Below are 23,570 nucleotides of genomic sequence, written 5' to 3'. Positions count from 1 at the left end.
TCCTAAAAGAGTGAAAGGCAAAGACGACCTCGATGGAAATTGAACTCAGAGCGTAAATGTCGGAAGAAATACCGCAAAGGAATTTTTCCGACACTCACCGCCTTGTGATTTGAAGGAGACTTGTTCCAAACCTCAAGACAACGTCCCTGATAAATAATATAGCATAATAATAATAATGCTATAAATAGTTATAGCATAATAAAACAAGAAGACATACAATGATTTTCTTCCTGCAATATCAGTTTTTAGGGAAATAAGGGAGATAATCGATAGACTTAAGTCCAAACAGGTATTTATTTCATCAACAATTAAGTGAAAAAAATATTCTAAATATATGAGCGCTTAAAAACAAGAGTAAGGGTAACAGTACTAATGATTCACTCTGTCACTGCTTTTAAGCTTCTCGCTTTGTGCCTTCGAACACGCGACAAGGGCACACAAAGCAGAAAACTCGGAGTAGTGTCAGAATAAAATATTAGCTTTGAATATTTTGAAGAGAAGAGAGATATTCTATAAAAACATGCATAGATAACCTCATCAAATGAGAAAAACAAAACGATTTATTTTTAAATTAAAAGAAATATCACAATAATAAACAAGTTTTCTTACGATGATTGCTTATATTACAGTCCGAAAATTAATTCTTCGTAAGCTAATCAAATGTAAAGTGTTATTGGCTCATGTATATGAAACGTGAATACAGCATTACAGTCCTCACGTTTCTATATAAATGTATATATATTAACCAGTATATATCAAAAGTAGTGGATATTTGTGAGCGAGTATATCAGGAAAATAAACAGACAACATCAAAAATACAAAGTAACCCAACGAACTAAGGTAAACGTCACATAAAGGAGAGACCGGAAGAAGTAATATTTAATAACTAAAACCAAAGAGAACAATGTGTGTATGTATGTAGATATTATGTATGTGTGCGCGATATATATATTTATATATATGCAAACTTTAGGTTAGCTAAAATATGTTTGTGACATATTTCAAATTCTAATGGCAAATTCATTGAAGTTAGCGTGGAGAAAAAGTCGAAATATGTCACAAACATTTTAACTAACCCAAAGTTCGTGTATGCCTAATAACTGCTTGGCGCATATATGTATGTAATGACCATAGTTAAACACGTAGAATAGAATGCTTTACAGCTAGCTATATCACTATTTCCAGTTCAAAATCACACTATTGCTGACTTCACTTGCACAAACCGACTATCGAGTCAAAGAGGACTCCTTGACAATAGTCGCTCAACCTGGTAGAAATAGTGGCCAACTTTCACCGAAATCACGTACTTCACCATCCTTAAAAAAAGGACACATTAGAAAAATAGAAAAGCACAGGATGACCACAACATTTGATCATAGTTCTGGTACGTTTCGAATTGACCTAGAGCTAAGCAACAGCTGATCCTACGAAGTCTAGTCGCTTGCCTTGCTTTGAAAAAAAAGGAACCAAATCTCCTTTAAACTACATACTACCGTTTCAAAATAGGAAGGAAACACTGTCAATATACTACTAAAGCAGAATTTGAGGAATTTATATTGAGAAGGCCGTGCTGAAGTTGGCGGAATTCTTGGTTAAGCATCCCATATAAATTCCTCATAACTTTTGTATTTTTTGGAATTTTCAGAAAGTTTTCATGAATTTTGTGTTCTGCACACGGGAATTATGCAGCAAAAAAAAAAAACTTTTTTGTGTGTGATTTAAGGGCAATTTAGCTATTATTTTTTCGCACATCTCACGACCACCTGATACCTTCCTCGTTTCTTTGTCACTCTGACATGTACTCATGTTTTTCAATATTTTTCTCCCCTGAACACATTTAATGGAATGATGATGTACCCCAGAGCGGGCCATTGCTGGCATTTCAAACAATTTGGACTGTATTTTAAACACAGATTTTTTTTAATTCGAAAAAGAGTGGAACTTTATGGTGTTGAGGGGGTTTTAATTTTTTCTTTTTCATAATTGTAAAAATTCCCGAGCGTAGAACACAAATTTGCAAAAATTTTCAGAAAATTCAAAAAAATTAAAAAGTTATGAGGGGGTTATATGAGAAGCTTAAACAAGAATTGCGCCTTGAAGTTAACTGGTAACTGATAGGGTGCATTAAAAAATAATAGTTAAACCTATAATTTTATAAAATATCATTTATAAAAAAAAAACAATTTTTAAAGCGGAGTTTCGGAATAAGCAATTTTTTTTTTTTTGTTACTTCATACTTATTAAAGTACTTTAAACAGTAATAATTACAAATGTGGTTAAAGAAATAGAATGACGATTTCTGAAATTTACAATTAGTTAAAAAACAACAAAGGCTTTAAAATTCTTCCCCAAACATTGTACTTGTTACAGAAGGGTGCAGGTTCCCTACCTCTCTACACAAGAATCTCAATAAATTAGTGATGGTTTATGTCGGTAACACTACTCAATAAAAGAAAAAATGCGATCAAATGCTGTGAAATATATTTCTGGCTTTGCTCTCCGTCTTGGATCCAGGAAAGAAGGAAACTATAGTCCTGGACAGCATGTTAAATGAAAACATGAAACGGATGTTATTGTCCGAAACAGAATAGAAAGCCAATCTAAAGGTCCGACGCGATAAGTAAATTATATTACATCTCTAAATGAAGATGCAGTAACCAAGAATTGAAACATAGCAGACCAAATTCAGACCATAGACAAGCATAAATTATTAAGAACACATGCTAAACGGTGAAGAAAATATTCTCATAACGTTATCTCAGTAGTGTGGGTCAGTCCAGTTTGAAGTACCGATAGAGGGAGCCTCTATGTCAGTGGTTCTCGACCATTTAAAAAATTTATGGACCCCGACCCCTTTGATAACTATTCTATTTGGAGGACCCCGTTAGTCATTCTAAGTTTAAAAACTAGTTTTATAGATACTTCTTTCAAAATTCTTATTTTTTATTCCTGCATTAACTTGCTTAGAATGAACAATGTAAAACGTTAGAGAAAGAAACGTTTCATGCAACAGATAGATACATTTAAATCAAAACTTTACATGGACATTTAAAATATTACTGTCGAGCCCCAGTTTACTATGTTGCTAGCGTGAACCCTGAGGACCCTAATTGAGAACCACTGTTCTATGTGGTCGCTCAACTTGCTAGAAATACTAGCCAAATCTTCCTCATATCCCACTCTAACGTCTTAAAAAACGAAGCATACATTGGGTGTTGTGGTCCGGGATACACAATCTAAAATTATGACAGACTGATCATTGTTGGAAGGCTTTTAACCATAGGTGTGTTCGTTCCATGAAGGCTGGCCTGAGACTTACAAACACGACCTAAGCTATGCATCACCTGTTTATTTAGAGCAGTGTTGGATCTTTTCCAACACAATTTCTAGTTAACTAAACACCTTTAAACTTCGTATACTGGTAGAATGTGTTTATAAAACATCATTTTCTCTTGGCTTTATTGAGAAAATTCTATAGGTTGTAACATATTTCGTCTAAAATTTCTTGCATTTCGGCAATTTTAACCAATCGCTGACCTCCATTTAGGTAAATAACATTCTGTGCATAATGAATATGTCCCTCCTTTAAGAAACAGATTGGGTTTATTTACATTTGTGAAGAAAAAAGATATCCTTCCCCCACCCCTAACCCTAATCTAAGATAGATTGAAATGCAATAGATCGATACTAGGTTATAATTATGGGTGACAATTTCATACGACACCGCTATGGAAAATGAGATTTTTTTCTAGCGGTGTCAAATGAAAATGTCACCCATAATTATGGCCTAGTATCGATCTATTGCATTTCAATCTATTTTAGATTTAGAGTTAGGGTTGGGGAAGGGTATCTTTTTTTCTTCACAAATGTAAATAAACCCAATCTGTTTCTTAAAGGAGGGACATATTCATTATGCACAGAATGTTATTTACCTAAATGGAGGTCAGCGATTGGTTAAAATTGCTGAAATGCTCGAAATTAAAGACGAAATATGTTACAACATATAGAATTTTCTCAATAAAGCCAAGAAAAAAATGATGTTTTATAAACACATTTTACCAGTATACGAAGTTTAAAACTTTTTAGTTACCTAGAAATTATGTTACAAAATGCCGTTCAAAAGAAAAAGATCCGCAGTGTTTCTAAAACGATGACAAACAAAAGATAACCTAGGGTTTTTTTGGGTTTTTTTTAATATTAAGTGTTTCAGAAAATCTATATCTATGCTTGAATGTCTGGATAAACGTGTCTTCCATAATTTTATTATACTCATCGTTATTTAACGTTCTTCTATGCCAGCAAGGGTTAGACGGTTCAACATAACCTGACGTGCCAGGGAACTGCATCGAGCGCCAATATCTGCTTCGGCAAGCTTTCTACACTAGACGCTCTTCCGATTAATAAAAATAAGGTAACCATTAGTTTTCTATATATTTTCTCTAATTTCTAACTTTCAAACATTGCTTTGTTTAACTTTCAATTCGTAATGCACCAGTAATTTTATCATCTAGTCTCCAGTGAGCCAATAAATTTTCAATCTAATGTCCAGCGGCTAATTCGAGGTCAAAAAGATTGAGGACCACAGATTTAGAGGCGGCTCTATTGATCTAGAATGAGTCGTCTATATCTGAACTACACCGGTTACCTAATGATCTCAGTAACATGGGTTGCCTAGTGATCTACACGCTAGGATGACATTACACAAGGTCATTAAACAAGGAGAGAAATTCAAGGTACTGGAAAAGGTTCTTGCTAACGTCTATCCCCCGTCATCTTTGTTAGCGAGAGCAGTAGAAGAGTAGATGGTAGGGTTAGTGGGGTACCCTTCTTGGAAAAGGAGCACACTATAATATATTTCTAAAGATGAAGATATATATGTAGGAAAAGAGAGATTTAAAAGTTTAGTGAGTATAAGGACTAGGTCTGAGAGCCTGTGGAGTTGTTAGTTTAATGCAATTGGAGATACTTTCGCATTAACCCTTTAGTGTTTAAACAGGCCATATCAAGCCCAAATATTCTACTGTTTTATGTTCAAACCAGCCACATATGACCTCTCATACGTATCCTACAATGTCATTCTAAAAATATATAATCACATAATCAAATTCTTGATAATGCCTAATTAAATTGAAACAATGAGAATAAACATATTTGTCAGAGAAAATTGAATACGAAAGGGTTAAGTGTGCAACATGGTCAGTCTGGTAGAGTGGAAGAGGATAGTTTTGAAAGAAATTTATTTCATGTATACACTGGATATATAATCATTTAACGCCTGTTTTCCATTCTGATATGGGTTGGACGGTTTGACAGGAGCTGATAAGCTTGGAGACTGCACCTGCCAAGCTCCACTGCCTGCTTTGGTATGGTTTTTACAACTGGATGTCATTTCTAAAGCTGACCACTTCACAGGGTGGACTGGGTGCATTTTATGTGGTACTGACTGAAGATGCAGCATGCTGCTGAAAGCCAATTTCAAGTGCTGAACATGCTCGAGATGTTGTGCAAGAAATGAATTGTCAGAACAAAATAGTCTGCCCTCCGGTTTTTATTGCTACATGCCTAACATGTATACTACTAGTTGCTGTTGAACAAGAACCTCAAACAGAAGGATATGACAGGCAATATCCATAACAATCTCCATCTCATGTGATGGTGAGCAGGTCAATTTGGATCAGTTCAAAACTTACATCAGGAGTTGACCATCACTACCTGGCAGCTATCCGAGTAGCCAAATTTGGTCCCATCTCAGCTAGATTGCAACAACCTATGGTAGCATCTGTTTAGAGTTCAGAATAAATAGCCACTTTTTAAAATTCTTTTATATTGCACACTAGTCTACCAAAGTTGTTCCTTTTCCTGTATGCTTTAGTACTGGAGTCTTTACTGTAAAGGTTGGAGGGCATTGAAAAGCATCTCATGCAAACTGATCTGTATATGCAGGCCATGTCACTATCTTGATGATTCCATACTGGAATAGTATCAGGTTATGGGAGCATGTATCAACCAGGACAAATCAATGGGTTTGCATCTCAATACCTAGAAAAGTTCATGCGAGCTAGTTTAGGCTTCTGTCACTGCTTAGGATGTAGTTCAAACAGGATCTCCAGATGGAGAAAAACTGGGAATCTGTCTGTGAAAGATCAAACCAAAGTGGTTAATGCTTACATTGCACCATGCTTTGGCTGGGGAAAAATCTGACCAGAATATAGCATATCAAGAGATTTACTTGCTGCCATCAGCTACTCAATAGTTGTCTTAAGATACCATTGCTAATGAGGTTGACATATTGGTAAAGTTAACCAAAATGATAGTGAACAGGGTTTGTTGCCATTCATGAAGCACATCTTTCCACAGCTCATCTCCTATACCAAGCTTCAATCTTTGGTCAAGCACAGACTACAGTTGGGTGTTTGACATCTGGATTGTTGCCAGGAACTCTACTAGCTCAGTCAATGAAATCAATAAAAAGTCAACCTTTGTACACTATAGACAATATTCATGGAGGGAGTGTGCAACAATTTCCTGAGAATGATTACATGTATTGGTAAGGATATTCTAATCAGTCTCTTCTGAGGAGTTCAAGATCAAGGGATTATGGACAACTTCCTAAAGTCTTTGCTCTAGCAGTGGGGGAGAGGCATTGATTGTTTAGGACAAGATATAAAGGTAGCATTGGAATGTATCTGAGATGTGCACAAGGTGGGAAAACTATTCTATATGCACTCAATTTGTGCTTGTGTAATACCAATTTGTGGACTTTTGTCAGAAGGCACAAAGGGATCACTCCTAGGCCAGATCAAGCTATCAGCTAAGTCAAATATAAAGATCAACCTACTGCCTTCTTTTTGTAAGGAAGTGTGGTTCATCTTCCTCTGTCTGGTGGCCATGACAAAATATGTTGACATAGTTAAAAAGTTTTTAAGAGTTTTTCTTTCTGACCAAGCTCTCATCAATGCCTTTAATTCATAAGCTATAAGAAGGTGAAAGTGACAATGCTAACTGAGTCTAGTCTGATTATGCAACTTCAAATAGGAGTCAAGAAACTTGTAGAGTACTTTTAGTTTTGAAGTGTCAGAACAATCTAGGACTTAGTGACAGGTTTTACCTACAAATTACCTTGGGTAAGGTTTCCCCTCTCATTGGGTACCTTCTCTTCCTAAAATTTAAGTACTATCTACTGTTTTTGTTGATTTCACTTTTTTTTATATTCGATGTACACATTCGTCCCTGTACTGTCCTCCACTGTCTTGGGCATTTGTGACTATTATTATTCGACTTTCTCCCCCAAAATTTCAGGCTTTGTGCTTTTGTTATAAATTATAATTATTATTAGGGAAGCGAGCTGGCAAAATCGTTGGTGGGCAAGATAAAATGCTACATAGCATTTCTTCCAGCTCTTTAACATTCAGAGTTCAAATATTTTCGGGGACAACTTTGCTTTTCCTCCTTTTGGATCGATGAAATAAGTACTAATCAAGTACAGGAGCTTATGTAATTGCCTTACTCCCTTCACTCAAAATTGCTGGCCTTGTGCCAAAATTAGAAAGAATTATTATTTTCTAAGTATATTGTGAATTTGGTTTAGTACTTTTATTTATCTTTATATTTTTTATCAATCGATTGCTTTTAGGGTCGGGTTCGAAACTTAAGGATCACATTTTAAACTTCCTTCTCTATTCTACGCCAAAGAGACATGAACAAAAGGCTTTAGCGGTACCATCGAACTTCTAAACAAATCTATGGCGGGAAAATTGATAAAACGGGAAAATGATTTTGATCAAAATATTGTCTTTAACAAGAAAAATTATTTTAAAAAAAATAAATAGTAACAATATTTACATATAATATTTATATTTCGCCTATATTTCTGACGCCAAAGCACCACTTTAGTTTCTTTTTTAATCATGGGAGTGTATATTCAACAGTTATATTGTCTTTATTTACCAATTATTTCAGGTTACATTTTGCAGACTACCGAATAAAAAATAGTTTTATTGTTTTGTTTATATTTAAATATTTATCGATTAAAACAGAATATGTTTCAGTTATTAGTGTGCAGGTCATCCTCATTGAAATGGATACAGCAACTACGTTAAATACTCAGACGAGTCAATGAGGGAGCCTCTACGTGGGTAGCTTGAAGTGCTAGAAATGACAGCCAAATCTCCATCAAATCACACCCTACCATCTTACAGCAAAGCTGCATCGAATATGTTCCTAGGCACTATATATCTCTACAGAAGATAGGGGGTGGTCACAGATGGAACGCCACTGATCAGAGACCTGCTCAACTCGATCAGAGTTGACCTGGGGCTAAACAACAACAAATGCTGTTGTAATATAAATTAATCGATGGGAGAATATTCATCAATAATCTACAGAATGAAAATTGTAAACCAATAGTCACATACAATTAATATGTGATTATTTGGTATATCTTGATAAAATGTTTTAATACAAACAGTAAGTTTGCTGTGTCTGGAGGGAGAGTCATTCTCTTTTAGTGCCTTTAAAATCTCTCACCGGTAAGTTTGCTGCTATTTCTCAACAAGTAATTTACGGATGATCATAAATGCAATAGCGTGTTTAGTCATTTACGCTCCCCCTCCCCTCAACAAACGTAGTTTGCTTTTGCTGCACTGTTAAGAGAATAAACGAGCCAATAACTACTTTCTAGCTTCTCTTACTTACAATATATATAAATCAGTGAGTAATTTTAAAGAGTGGTGAGTACAATGAAATTGCGAGTGCAAAATAAATGAGAAAAATCAAATAAACGCGTGTAGGGTTTATTATATGTGTATTGGTATACAAAAATATGTATGCGTGTATGTGTGTTTGTGCAATAATTGTGATGAAAAATAAAATTGTGAAAAGCGAATGAAGGATGAAATTCACATGTCAACATTACCCACAGTAGCTCACAACTTCATCTGTTCACTTCACTCAGACGATGGGATCAGATGATTTCACGTTAAGTGAGAAAAATAACAAAAAATGCTCTATTTACCGGTTCACTCACCCTTGCTTTCTTCCGACGGCTAGTCCTTCGACTATCGGCGCCGTCAGAAATCGACACAGACGAGGTGGACATCTGAGCAGATGTGGTGGATGTAGTGGCCGAATTATTTGCGGTTTCGGCATCATCCGAAGAATAAGAACGTTTCCGACCGGATTGCTGCTGTTGTTGTTGTTGTTGTTGTTGTTCTCCTCCTCCTCGGTTATCTTCATTGTTTGCGTTGCTATTTGCAGTATCAGAAGACTGTTGTTGCTGTTGATTCATTGATGTAACGGACGATGAAACTGGAGAAGTTATACCTGAAGAATTTTGTTGTTGTTGTTGCTGCTGCTGGCCATCCTTCTTGTTGGAGGAGACTGAAGAATTACGATCTCCTCTCAGATTACTATTGTTACAAGATGGCTGGTTGGCGGAGGAGCTGTTACCGCTGCTAGAATTATTATTCGTGGAGCCGATGGGCATTTTTGTGTTGATAACACTATTACTAGACATAACCTAACGACTAGTTAGTAAATGAAACGATTCCACATGCAGTAAAAGACAATATTCCAATTAGAAATATTGACGATTTACATACATGTGAACATCACAGATTACAAAAAAAAACTATGATGCGGAGCCACCTAGCGGACGATTGCGTTGGATGAAAGGAAAAAATTATTTCAAGCATGAAATAGTTTCATTTAACTTTTTCTATCAGGATACCTAAATATAAAAAAGAAAAATATGTGTGATTTTCAAAATTAAATTGATTTCTTAATTTATTTTTTACATTTAAATTTGTTGTTTCATACGCATTTTTGCTTATCTCCCCATAGTTTCAAAATCAATGTTGTTTATTTATTTTTAAATTATATAATTATTTTGATGACAACTAAAATTTTCAAAATGATACAACATTGATAGATATGATAATAGAAAATATTATTTGGAAGACCCCTTTGATCTCATAAAAATGTTGTTGTTTTTATAATTTAATTTAAAAAAATGCAAGTTGACTTATTTAAAAAAAATATTCTATGAAAAAGCTATTTAAAAGATATTGAAGACTATAATAACAATTCCACAAAGAAAATATATAATCTCAAATTCTAAAACATATTTTAAGCAAATCAAATTTATAGCATTTCTGTTCTTCCATACAATGGTTTCAAAAATCACAGTGGCCCCAAAAAATATTTTTAATCTGTATTTCAAAGTGTTGTAATTTTAGTTAGTGCATTATTTTAAATCCATGTATTTTAAAGTTCTCTTTTAAGTAATATATTATCATTAATTTACGGGTAAATATATAAAAGATCATATACTTATCATTTAGAATTGTAGGTCAAGTCGAATGTTCGTTATTGCGAAGACAAAGGTTTCGTTTGCTCTAACATGTTTCATCTTTATTTTACTATCATATATTTCAGATATCATTAACATTGACGACAGTATTCTTTCAATGCATATGTAAAGCATAAATAAAACATGTTATGTAGTTTTAAATTAATTTTCTTATAAATATTGGGGCCATGATCAGCTGGTGGAGTTTGAATACATTGACGGACAATAGTCCGTCAATGTATTAAAGAGATTTAACAAAATCCTACCATGTTAACGAATAGGCTTCACCAAATGCTCAGGAATCGGTGTTGATAATGGACACTGGGATTCGAACTTAATGCAACTAAAGGCATTGTGATTGATGTAAAGTAAAATATTAAGGAATCAGTTTGGTAGAATCGTTATTGTGCTGGAAATGCGTTGCGGTATTTGTTCCTGCTCTCTACATTCTAAGTTCAAATCCTGTCGAAAACTTTGCCTTCAATCCTTCCGAGGTCGATAAAGTAAAGTATCAATCAAGTACAGGAATCGACGTATCGGTCAGTCCCTTCCCTACAAAATTGCTGGTCTTGTGCCTAGATTAGAAATAAGATTCATACTTAATGTCTCAAGCAAATATATAAATAAATACATTCAAGTGTTTATTGGATTATATGGAAAAAATTGCTTCTGATGTCCATATGTAACAATGTATCAGCTTAAAATTGAACCAAGAATTGGTGGAGCTATGTAATCTTTCAGTGTATTACCCCACTGATCTACCGTTTTAAACAATAAGAACACATTAGATAACGCAATCCTAGATATGCTATGCCTCCGAAAGTAGGACAAAATGGCTACGTCTTGAATACCTCTGATTATATGTAAGATAGATCATTGCATATCTAGAGGCTAAACAACAACGACAACAACAATAATCCTTTCTACTACCGGCACAAGGCCTGCATTTTGTGGGGAGGGGCTAAGTCGATCACATCGACCCCAGTACTCAATTGGTACTTGATTTATCGACCCCGAAAGGATGAAAGGCAATGTCGACCTCGTGGGAATTTGAACTCAGAACGTAGCGACAGGCGAAATATCGCCAAGCAATAATAATAATTGTTCTGATTCTCATCATAGCTATCGTCATTTGTCATGAGGTTTGAAACATCTTAAACTAACATATATTTCGAAGAATTCGTTTTAAATAAAATTGTCTTGTTTCAAATGAGATAAAATACAATCATGATATTCTTAGTTATCGAGTAAAATATTGAACGAGTAATTATGGAACGTGGAGTCTTCCATTATTCATATTTCTTTTATGCTAATTAGCCCAGTTCTTTAGATATGTGCGTACGTGCCATTTACGCTGATGTTAAATTGTTGCGCTTTTTATGTTCCATACATTTCCTTGTGTTTGACGAGTCAGACCAAGGTCTTTGTCATCATTATTACTAAATTTTATAACAATCACTTGTTATGTTGATGCCGATACATATAACTTCCATTTATTATAATTTTGCGTTCATAGCTATTTCTTGTTATAATTGTTTGTAAATTTTTTATTTCAATGCTTATTCAAATGTGAAATATATATTTAAGATGAAATACCATTATATCTTTTTTGTTTCAGTCCTTGGACTGTAGTCATGTTGAGACATCGATTTGAGCAAATCCCGCAGCATTTATTTCCTTTACAGCTTGGTACTTATTCCATCGTTCTCTTTTGTCGAACTTCTAATTTACGGGGACGTAAACAAACCAACACCAGCCGTCAAGCTATGGTAAGGGACAAATAACCTTAAAGATGTACTACATCTCCACTAATATATACATATATTTACGATGGGCTTCTTTCAGTTTCCGTCAACCAAATCCACTCACAAAGCTTCAATCCGCCCGGGGCTATAGAAGAAGGCATTTGCCCGAAGTGCCACTTAGTGGGACAGAACACAGAACCATGTAGTTGGGAAGCAAACTTCTAACCACATAGCCACGCCTGAAAATTCACAAAAAAAAACTTTAAAACGTGCTGTCTAAACAGGGTATTTTCATTTTGATCAGAAAAAAAATATTGACCTAGGGTCTTAAACCACACAGTGGATTTCATACATAATTGAATATAGATTTTAACGTTCTTAGTTTCATTCACAGAATAATTGTATTTAATACAGCCACAAGTTTAAGGGAAAGAGAGATAGTCGATTAAACCGACTCTAGTACTTGACTGATACTTTATTTTATCGATCTCGAAAAGGTGAAAGGCAAGGTTGATCTCGGTGGGATTTGAACTCAGAACGTGAAGAATTGAAAAATATTACGAAACATCTTGGCTATCGTCCTAACGGTTTTGCCAATCTACAACCTTTCATTCTTAACAACCTACGTGAATGCACTTCCAATTGAAACTTGAAATTAGGTCTTCAATTTCATTTCCTATGGATTGGCTCTTATTTTTCTTAAACTGTGTTTTTAGGCTCCTTACAAGATGTAGGAGTTCAATCTGGTTCATCTCAAAGAGAATCTGTTTGCCATAAACTAAAGAAAATAAATTGTTACAAAGCAAGTACTTAGAATGCAAGCAGTTGATGTTCAGTTTCTAATTTTTTTTCCTCATAGAGGAAAAAAAGTGACTTTTAATAAGCGATGTAAATTCAACAACAAAACAAAACACTACTATCAGGTCTACAAAGGAATGGCAACGCAGTCGCATGACTTACAACAAACGACAGCTGAATTCTCCCTCAAACTACACCCAACCATCTTAAAAAAGAGAATAACACACTGGATAATGTGTGCCTAAAAAGATAGGGTGGTAACAGCTGGAAGATTCGTAATTGTAGGTCTGCTGATCAGTGTTGACCGCTGGCTAAATAACAACTACTGACTTATGTTGTGTCTGTCGTAAGTCGGCCACTGTCGCATATTCGTCGTCTTAATAGTCAGCCAGTGTTATACTTTACCCTGAGTCCGAGTAGATCTACAGTCAGGGGTTTCGAAATATGACAATCCTGTTCTTTTCTCTGGCATTGTTTATTCTGGAGTACATTGTTCACTCCTCTCTTTTTAAGGCAGTAGTGAACAATTTCAACAAGATTTGGTTGATATTTCTAAACGTTTTATCCATCTCGTAGGTTCCAACATTGGCTTGGAATCACAACGGGATCAACAGGCCCAACATGCAGTGTAAGTCTTGCCATTGGGTTGATTTAAACACAGCACTGAATTCTGACTAAACATCAATTACATAGTGTTCCAGCTGCTTACAGATGTCACAATTTCAGGTCACATTTGTAGATTGGACCATTAAAATGACTTTGCTATCTACATGATACAGCTTTGGTGAACAAATATGAACAGTTGACCTTAATACGTCAGTCACTTTCTTTTATAAGAGAACTGGTAATGGAAGGGAGTTTGAGACTTTGATGTCTTTGCTAAGGTTATCAATGTCCCAAAATCAGGAACTGCAACTCATCGTTAAAATATTCCGATGAAGAGATAGGCTCTACTCTGTAACATTCACTACAATGAAGAGCGGACCCAAAGATGGGTGTCTGAGGGGCATGTGTCCCACTCAAGAAAAGAAGTGCGTCCTAAATAATGTTATTATGCCCTTTTCTCCTAGAATTGTATTCCCTTCTGACCTTGTGCCCTCCTTTCAAAAAATTCCTGCATGAAAGAAGGTAACATTATTGGTATATAAGTAAAGAAGGCAACTTTACTTTATTAACGCCCAAAAGAATAAAATTGCAATTTTGACCTAAGCAGCATTTGAACTCAGAAAGGGAAGGCATTTTATCCGATGTTCTAACAGTTATTACAGAAGGTAGTGTAAGACATTCATTGTAAATCAGACCATACTTTTTGTGGGTTTTTAACCCACAAATTTAATATAATGTTCGGTCATTCTTCTATAGCTGATAGAATCAATCCAGTGAGGAACAACAACTCGTGTGAGATTGTAAAGCCATGAGGAATTTATTCTGATACAGAATGAGAGTATTTACACAGCTTGTACATTATCATTCAATAGAACTGAATGGAATTTGAATAAGGGAATGTTTTTGTCTTGCCGTATTTCATGACTGGTGAATGGGACTGAAGAAAATTCAATCAACAAGAAGTTGTCTCATAGCAGGTACAGAGATGGAGAATACCATAGGTAGTGTACAGGAGAAGAAAGAGAGTGTAACATGTCTGTGCATGTCTTTTTATAGCTATGTAATGAGTGCCACCTAGTTGCTAGTGATGTGACAGAGGGGATAACTATAATTACGCAATGACTTAACAGATATCAGAAAGCATACTTTATAATAATTAGTCTAATCAAATTTTAATAATTTGATCAAGAGAACTCATGAGTAAATGAGAGAAAAATAAGAAACCTAATTGTTTATATAGAGTTGAATCGAAAGATTAATGTACACAAATTTTAGTAAAATGGAATAAATGTTAAGCAGTAAAGTGAGTAGCCACATCTAAGTGGCAGATGAATGTTACTACTAGTTTAACCCCAGGCGGATTCTCCGCCAGCTGGTTTTCAGTGCAAGTTCTGCATTTATATATACAATACATTGCTAGCAAGGGAAGCGAACTCCTACTACTTTCCAGTAGCTGACAGGATCGTGGGACCAGCCAGTTTCGAGCTGCTTGGCCAAAGCCTTTATATCACCTTTCCTATTCTCATCACCCCAATGTCCCTTGAGGGCATGTTCTGACATATATTGTTTTGCTTTGAAACAGGGCACCTGGTCTTAGAAAATTCGCCTTACTGAAGTCTCTCTGACCTGTGCGGGCATGGAAAATAGTACATTAAAACAATAATGATGATGAAAACACTTTTACAGACACACATGCACACACAAACACGTATATATATATGTATCTCAAGTCGCTAATGAGTGTCACTGGTAACATGTAATCCAATACGAACTGCTGAATGGTCAGGTCATTGATGACTAAAGTGGCAACCTTACTGAGCTTCCTTAGTAAGGAGGGTGATTGGACGTCCTGCAGGAGGTAAAACAAAACCTATCAAAGTCAGTGGCCATCCAATACTGTGCACACAAGCTTAATCCTGTTGTTTCTCAGGGACAGCAGTAGTTTCTGCAGCAATCATTGACAAACTGGTGATTTGGGTACAGAAAACACAGTGGTTGTGCAGAAGATTGACACATTTTCAACAATGGGCATGCACAACAGGTTCAGTCAGCGGAGAACTGTGAGAATAAGAATGTAGGAATGGTGTACCACATTACTTGGAGTAAGTGACCCCGAGTTCTTGTTAGGACATCACTCATGGAGAAGGAAAACCTGGAGCTTGATGGCAGCAAATAATGTTGACTAGTTCTTCTTTTTGAGGTATATTATTGTTGTTCAGAGAGTGGGATTGATTGTGTGCAAGGTTTAACCTCACTTTAGAAAGCATCTTGGTATATTGGCATTGTATTTATCATAGACCAATTCTGAAACACTTCAATGGTTATATTAGAGAACGAGGAAGCAATTGTTATGCATTTATGTATATCTATTGGTTCTACAAACTAGGATTTCTACTACTTGTCTGCAGGAATCTCAGTCCTCATTATATCAAGGTATTATGCTCTCTCTCTCACACACACACACACACGTGCACACACACACACATGCACATGTAAACATCATAATATTCATTTCTGCTATATTCCATAATTCATTTCAAAGTTTCTCTACAGTTGAACATCCTTTCTATCATCACCAATCACCAACTGACTTGGATAATTAATGAATTGGGACATAACTTGAATATTCAGGTGTCATTTAATACATTAATTTCTTAAACACATGAACCTCATCACTACTAGTGAAAATGAAGATTTTTTCTTGTTTTCTAAATATATTTGGGTTTGTAATAGTTTTGATGTACAAAATGCCTGTAAGAAGGTATTAATCTAAAATTTTGACTTTAAAAAGATAATACAACAAAATTATTGAAAATAAACTGTATTTAATGACTCATTCCTCTTATTTTTTCAAGGCTTTTGTCATTTCCAGTAATTAGGTCATCGTCTATATATTGAGTAAGAAGATACTGCTATATATTCTAAAGATTTGCTATATTTTCAAAATCTCAGAAATCTTGGGCTATGTCATGTTTCATGAAGAAACTTTTTCTTTTCACTGATTCAATATAGTATTTTGTCAATCTGAAAAGAAAAAAAAGTGTATGGGAAGATGGATGAGAGGTGGGGAAACATACTGCCAAAATGGTTCAAGGGGGAAGCAAGAGCCATAAGCCAGGGAAGGTGGAAGGATGCAGAAGAGTTTGGGTGATGAGTAGCACAAGTAGTAAAGATGATATGGTTGCTGGTGGAGAGAGAACAAGAGAGATATGATATGGTTGGGTATTCTGTGGAGACAGGTATAATGCATGGAGAGGGGGTGAGTCACTGTTAACAGTTGAACCTAAAACATAGTGTTTCCAGAACTTAGTTTTGCTGAGAAGGGCACATTATTTTGAGAATCTCATATCACCAGAGATTCTGATCTTTTGTTATTTAGAATCCTGAGATCAGCTTTCACCACTTTATCCCATATCTTCCAGGATTTTCCTCTTCCACGGGTTCCACCCACATTAAGCAAATGGAATTTCTTTATACAGCTGTCTTCATCCATACACATTACGTGTCCAAACCAAAGCAGTTTTCTTTCTTGAACACAACATCTGATTTCTCTTGTACCCAGCACCTTTCTACTAATTCTTTCACATACACATATATTGCACATCCTAAGGAGCATGCTCACTTCATTTTTTTCCAGTTATCTTAATTCCTCTACATTCAAGCCCATGTCTCACTCCCATGCAGCATTGCAGTTCTAACACAAGTATCATACAATCTGCCCTTCACTCTTGGGGAAAAGATCTTTGCTGTCAATAGTGGTAGTAGCCCCCTGAACTTTCTCCAACCAGTTCTTACTTTAGCAACTATACTTACAGAGTAATTATCCCACTTGCTAATTACATCTCCTAGGTAGCAAAAGCTAGGAACTACTTCTAATGTGCAATCTGGGCATTTAAGAGACTCAATTTCAGGAGTGCTCATATGTACTACTCCAGTGAATCTACCACATATGAAGCTTACTTTCTCAGATTGTCTGTGAGTGATTCCACTACATCTCTTGTCTATATAGGTGTATTATTGTCTCCTTGCCTTGGCATTGCAGGAGAATTGTAAATGAGTGTTACCATCATAGAAGTAATATCCTTCATTTCCAGTCTCCCATGAAAACATATCTGGCCATGGAGAAATATTATGTTATTTGGAAACAGATGAAAGTTGATAAGAAGAAGGGCATCTGGCTGTAGAAAACCCACCTCAGCAAATTGTCTGATTTATGCAAGCATGAAAAAGTGAATATCAAAATGTTAAAAATCATTCTCAAGGATTTGGCTGGAACTTGGCTCTTTTGTTTATTAAACATACCCAGTTCTTCAGTACCAGTAAATAGTGTTATTTGTTTTTTGTTTTAATATATATTTATCAATAAAAGTCTTTGATCTGAGCAAATCACTCTTGGCATTTGACTAATTATTTCGCAAGATTATTCACAGTATATCTCTTAATCCATGTTAAAATATATAAAATTCTGCAACAATTAACCAAAAAAATTATCTGAAATAAAATATTAAATTTTAATTCTGTGGATCTACTTGCAATGGATAACCTAAACTTATAACTCCCTCTTAGGTATTAGGAATTTAATGTTAACATTGTATATGCAAATAAAAAGCATCATTCAGGCTTGGCGGTAAGGTAATCAAACCACCTGGTCTTTAGGTACTTCTAGCATAGTTTACTCTGTTGCAAGCATTGACTCCAGATCACCAGTTTGATTATTAACCAAGTAAAATAAAACAACTTAGAGTTGTTTGGCTTGTATGCTAACAGTATACACAAAACAAAGTGTGATATTGTAAAATTAGGAATGTGGATGATAAACTTAACACACCACCTAGTTTCATATTGCTACCTGGTACGTATGTACTGTTAACAGAGGTCACACTGTTAAAAGCATTCAAACCAAACCAAGAGTCCAGTTCTGTCCATATTTTAACTTCAATCACTTACCTGCAGATATTCAGGCTGGGTATTAGCCAAATCAATCTCACCAGTATGGGAGATCTTGTCCTCTCTTGACTAAATTACTTTTTTAAGGGATTCTTCTATCACATAATCTAGTACTGCAATATTCTATCACATAATTCTTAACATCCTATTACATATCTCCCAGCACACTATTAAATGCCCTAGTCCTCCAATACAATGTAATATGCCCAAGCACTCCAAAACCCAGTCACACATCCTCCTACTCAATACTTAACATACTTAGTACTCTGATACCCAGTTATATTACGTAACAATACTACAGTATTCTATCATGTACCTTACTATTAGAACAGGTGGTCACATACTCTGTAAGTTACAGACTTACATAGAATAGCTATGGGCATGACTGTGAATACATAGCTTACTTTGTTACCATATGGTCTCAACTTCCAGCTAACAGCATGGCATTTGGGCATCTTTCACTAAAGCGTCAGGCCAACCAGTGCCTTGTAAATAATATTGGCTTCAAATTTTGGTACAAGGCCAGTAATTTCAGGTGAGGGTTAAGTTGATTACATCAATCTCAGTGTTCAACTGGTACTTCTTTTATCAACCCCAAAACGATGAAAGGCAAAGTCAACTTCAGCAGAATTTGGACTCTGAATGTAAAGATGGATGAAATGCTGCTATGCAGTTTGCCTTGCATGCAAATGATTCTGCCAGTTCACCACCTTCTTTGTAATATTAGTTGACAGACGGCAGTGAGCCAGCAGAATCATTAGCATGCTGAGAATACTGCTTAGCAGCATTTTGTTCATCTTCATGTTCTGAATTCAAATTCCATTGAGGTCAGCTTTGCCTTTCATCCTTTCAGGGTCAATAAAATAATTATCAGTTGAGTACCGGGGTCAATGTAATCAACTTATACTCTCTCTCGAAATTGCTGGCCTTGTGCCAAAATTTGAAATCGATATTAGTTGACAGAAATCGTAAGGAAGCATATTGTGTGTGTAGTTTGTGTATTCACATTCCACATCTTTGCATGAAAACCATTAAGCAAAATCTGATGACAATTTCCTAACAATTTGTCCTTTAGTTCTGCTCTTTTGAAAACAAGTGGAATGAAAACATCCATAACTTGAAAGTAGATTGGTTAGCAACAAAAAGATCATCTGCTATAAAACAATGCCTCAATACATATTTGTCCAACCCATTGGAAAACAGACATAAACAAATATTTTAACTCTGATATCCAATCCACTCTTTCTTTTTCTCTTCCTTGATGAAACATGTGACTGAGCCCGAAACATCAAACCTCTTTCCTTCCCCACAGTAACTACATTTATTTTAACCAATACTCGACCTTTTATCAAATATTACAAAAAACGCAGCTTAATATACTCAACTTTATTTTTGATATAATTTTCTTCTACTGGACTATTTTTACCAGTGCAAACCTATGATAAGATTCCCCAGATTCTCGATTTCAAATGAAAAAATATACCTGTTTCTCTCATTTGATGAACTTTTAGCATTTAAGAAAGATGCTCTTTGTGAAACATTTAGGAAATACCATAACAAAAAGAAAAAGAAAACAAATGAGAATAGTAGAACAAAAAGGGAAATAAATAATAATAATATTTATAACAGACAGCTATACAATACCTCGGCTAGGATTCAAGACCGAATCTACAATTTTCCACATGGTCAAAGAAGTTCTTTGGCCTTTTTGCACTGAGAGATTAATGAGAATGAACTCATTTATCAGACCTTTCCCAAGGCATTCACAGGTCAAAGCAGATATAGAACCCTGTGGTTTTTTGGTTGACCAAATGAAATTACAAAAATTATGAATACACAAGCAAATATCAGTTGATCTCTTTCAGCCATCTGGTCTGGCCGAGGAGCAAGTTTCCTCTTTGGATTGACCTATTCCATGATCAAAGAGCAACTCATCTCAGTATTTTGATCAACATACAAAGGTAAACCTCTTACTGTCTCATACATACTTTTTATTCTGTCTTTCTTCCAAGCAGTTTCAGAGATGAAACTATTATCATACAGAATGGACTGGAAATCTACAAACAAGTTGTGTACATACAACTTGAAGAAGTTGTATATTTCTTATATAATTATGACAATATAATAATCAACTTAATAAATGGCCATATTAATAGTCAAATAATATTATTCATCAATCATTTTTCTAATGAATCTTTACATTAAACTTCATTGTTATATATTTTTGTAGTTTTGGATATCATAAATTTATTTCCAGCATGACTCAAAATATTCAGAATACTAATATTATAGAATTACAGGACTGTTAACAAAAGAAATGGGGTTTATATCTGTTTACACCTACTTTCAATAAATCTATGTACTTACATATAGTCTATAGCAGGGGTGGGCAAACTACGGCCCGCGGGCTGCATGCGGCCCGCCATAGGTTTTCATGCGGCCCGCCGAGAGCTTTTATGAATCCCAACTTCTATGCAGATACTTCGTAACTGTTTCAGTTGTACGGTAATTCACAATAGTTTGCATTTTATTTCAGTTCACTGTTTCGCACCTTCACAAAATTGTCTGCTGTTTGTTTGTTTCAGCTATTGTGAAGCGATGAAAAATTTCGAGAAATATTCCCATGACATCATAATAAAACACATTTCCGGGTGAAGATATCTTTTCTGTGTTTTCTCGTAAGACCCTACAAAAACAAAAATTAATAGAACAATGAAACAAGTATTGTGGCAATACAACGAGTCAATCGATATGCTTGAAACATTCAAATAAATAAATCACGTGATAGATGGTGAAGAGGGCATGATGGACGATGCGTTTCGTTCCAATGAAGAAGCCGGCCAGGTTAATAAAAGGGCTTGAACCAGCTTTTTCTGGACACAGAGCTGTGGTTGGTTATCATTCACTCTATTGATTATTTGAATTTAGTACAGACACGAGTGTTTCAAACTAGCTTTTGTTGTCTGATAAAATTTACCCAAAATGAGTTGTTCGAAGCTATCTAAAAAGTGAAAAATTGAAGAGGAATGTCGTGTTTTTAATGAAAATCGGACTGAAAAGTATTTCTTTACCGACGTTGGAGTAAAAGCTGCATGTTTGATTTGTTCTGAAACAGTTGCTGTGTTCAAGGAATATAATTTGAAACGCCACTTTCAAACGAAGCATATCAATTTTGGACACAATTTATCAAAACAAGAACTGCAAAAGAAAGCAAATGATCTGACAAAACGTTTGAAGCAACAGCAAAATGTGTTTGATAAAACTTCCTCTTTACAAAGGAACGCGACAAAGGCAAGTTTTATATTGGCCAACAAAATTGCAAAGCAAAACAAGTCATTCGCAGAAGCAGAATTTATCAAAGATTGTATGGTTGATGCTGTCAGCGTTGTGTGTCCTGAAGTTAAGTCAAAAGTAGAAGCCATTTCCGTCACGAAGAACTATTGTTCGTCGCATTGATGTAATTGCCGTGAATATTCATGAACAGCTGTTAACAGCCAGTGGTCGATTTCAGTGGTTTTCTATTGCTTTAGATGAGAGTACTGATATTCAGGATACTGCTCAGTTACTCATCTACATCAGAGGAATTGACGAAAACTTTGAAATTACAGAGGAATTGTTATCTATGGAGTCTCTCAAAGACACTACTACTGGAAAAGATTTGTTCAACAGTGTCATTAACAGTTCAATCAGGTCTGGATTAACCCTAAATAAACTGGCCAGCATTACAACCGATGGAGCTCCTTCACTCACCGGTAAACATTCCAGCCTTGTGAAGTTGTTGAATGACAAAATCAAAGAAGATTTTCCACTACACAGTGTGTTGTCTTTTCACTGCATCATACATCAAAAAAGCCTTTGTAAGTCATCTTTAAAACTCAAACATGTCATCGAACCTGTGGTGCATGCAGTGAATTTAATAAGATCACGGGGATTGAAACACAGGCAATTCCGAAGTTTCTTGGAGGATGTGGAGGCTGATTTTACCGATGTGCTGTACTACACAAATGTCCGCTGGTTAAGCATTGGAAAAGTTCTTAAGAGAGTATGGGACCTCAAAGCAGAGATTCTTATGTTTCTCAAAATGCAAGACATCTCCTGTGACTTTTTAAACGAAATGGAGAGTGACGAATGGGTTTGTGATTTTGCATTTGCTGTGGACATAATGCAGAAGCTGAATGAACTTAACACAAAACTGCAAGGCAAAGGTATATTTGCTCATGAATTGTACCTGGAAGTGAAAGCTTTTCAATGGAAGCTTGGACTTTTTGCCAAGCAGCTGAATGAACAAAAATTTATTCACTTCCCTCTGCTGAAAACACAATCTGTTACACAAGAATCATCGGACAAGTACAGTTCCCAGTTGATGGCTTTACAAAAGGAATTCATTAGAAGATTTGCTGATTTCAAGGCAGTTGAAGGCCTGTTCGATTTGCTTAACTCACCTCTTGCCTGTGACATTGAAACAACTACCGAGGAACTGCAGATAGAACTGATTCATTTGCAAGCCGACAATTCTTTAAAGATGATGTTTGAAAGTAAACCACTGGTCGAGTTTTATGCTTCTCTACATTCAAAAAAGTTTCAAAATCTAAAAAAATTTGCAAGAAAGATGTTTGTGTTGTTTGCATCAACTTACATATGTGAGCAGACTTTCTCCATCATGAAAATTAACAAGGGGAAGAATCGATCACTTCTCACAGACTCAAATCTTCAGTCAGTGTTAAGAATCAGCACAAGCAACTTGACACCTAATTTTGACAAACTGGTAAATGACAGTAGTCAGCTGCATCATTCTCATTGACATTGTTATTTACAGAGCCGCTTTGTTTTTCAAATAAATGCTTCAGGTGACGTTTCTAATTTCAGATATCAATTCATATTAATAAACTGTTATTTCTCTTTAAAATTTTTTATTTTGGGTATCCTAGAATTTAAGTATAATATTCATCATGGTTGTCCATAATATTAAGAAGTGGTTGTCCACAATTAGTGCAGATTTTACTAGGAAAATTCCGTTCCTGGCAATTTGTAAGCAATAACAGGCTGTCCAAAATAACCGAGGTTCCTGTAATAATTTCAACTATAGGAGCAAATAACTGAAAAACATGAACCCGATACTCTAAAAA

General features: G+C 35.4%; 2 protein-coding genes and 1 long non-coding RNA gene across 6 annotated transcripts in view; 2 read left to right on the top strand and 1 right to left on the bottom strand.

Moving 5' to 3' along the window:
* LOC115224219 (lysine-specific histone demethylase 1A) overlaps positions 1-9,644 on the bottom strand; it is a 47,022-nt gene extending 37,378 nt beyond the window's left edge. For 2 of the 4 annotated variants that reach the window (XM_029795000.2, XM_029795009.2), the window contains exon 1: positions 9,014-9,644. In XM_029795000.2, the coding sequence (XP_029650860.1) occupies positions 9,014-9,514 (501 nt within the window). In that variant the 5' untranslated portion in view covers positions 9,515-9,644. Of the gene's footprint in view, positions 1-609; positions 758-9,013 lie in introns of those variants that run through there. The other 2 variants (XM_029795017.2, XM_029795026.2) reach the window with 2 other exon arrangements.
* On the top strand, positions 2,182-12,397 carry LOC118768336. The gene is made up of 3 exons (XR_005004158.1): positions 2,182-2,620; positions 4,300-4,411; positions 11,967-12,397. It is a non-coding gene; the product is annotated as an uncharacterized LOC118768336 (long non-coding RNA).
* Positions 12,398-21,249: 8,852 nt separating this feature from the next.
* LOC115225020 (general transcription factor II-I repeat domain-containing protein 2A-like) lies at positions 21,250-23,245 on the top strand. Its single transcript, XM_029795949.1, has 3 exons — positions 21,250-21,288; positions 21,574-21,822; positions 21,929-23,245. The coding sequence occupies exons 1-3, from the start codon at positions 21,250-21,252 to the stop codon at positions 23,243-23,245; spliced, it is 1,605 nt and encodes a 534-aa protein (XP_029651809.1).
* The last annotated feature ends 325 nt before the right edge of the window (positions 23,246-23,570 follow it).

The sequence above is a fragment of the Octopus sinensis genome, linkage group LG2 (assembly GCF_006345805.1).
Source record: "Octopus sinensis linkage group LG2, ASM634580v1, whole genome shotgun sequence".
NCBI classification, from domain to species: Eukaryota; Metazoa; Mollusca; class Cephalopoda; order Octopoda; family Octopodidae; genus Octopus; species Octopus sinensis.
The sequence above is the reverse complement of the archived record's forward strand: the minus strand, read 5'-3'. Positions and strand labels throughout refer to the sequence as shown.

Coding starts and splice junctions, on each gene's coding strand:
- LOC115225020 (XM_029795949.1), top strand. CDS start 21,250: ATGGACGATGCGTTTCGTTCCAATGAAGAAGCCGGCCAG. Junction 21,289..21,573: donor CCAATGAAGAAGCCGGCCAG/GTTAATAAAAGG, acceptor GCTGTGTTCAAG/GAATATAATTTGAAACGCCA. Junction 21,823..21,928: donor AAGATTGTATGGTTGATGCT/GTCAGCGTTGTG, acceptor ATTCATGAACAG/CTGTTAACAGCCAGTGGTCG.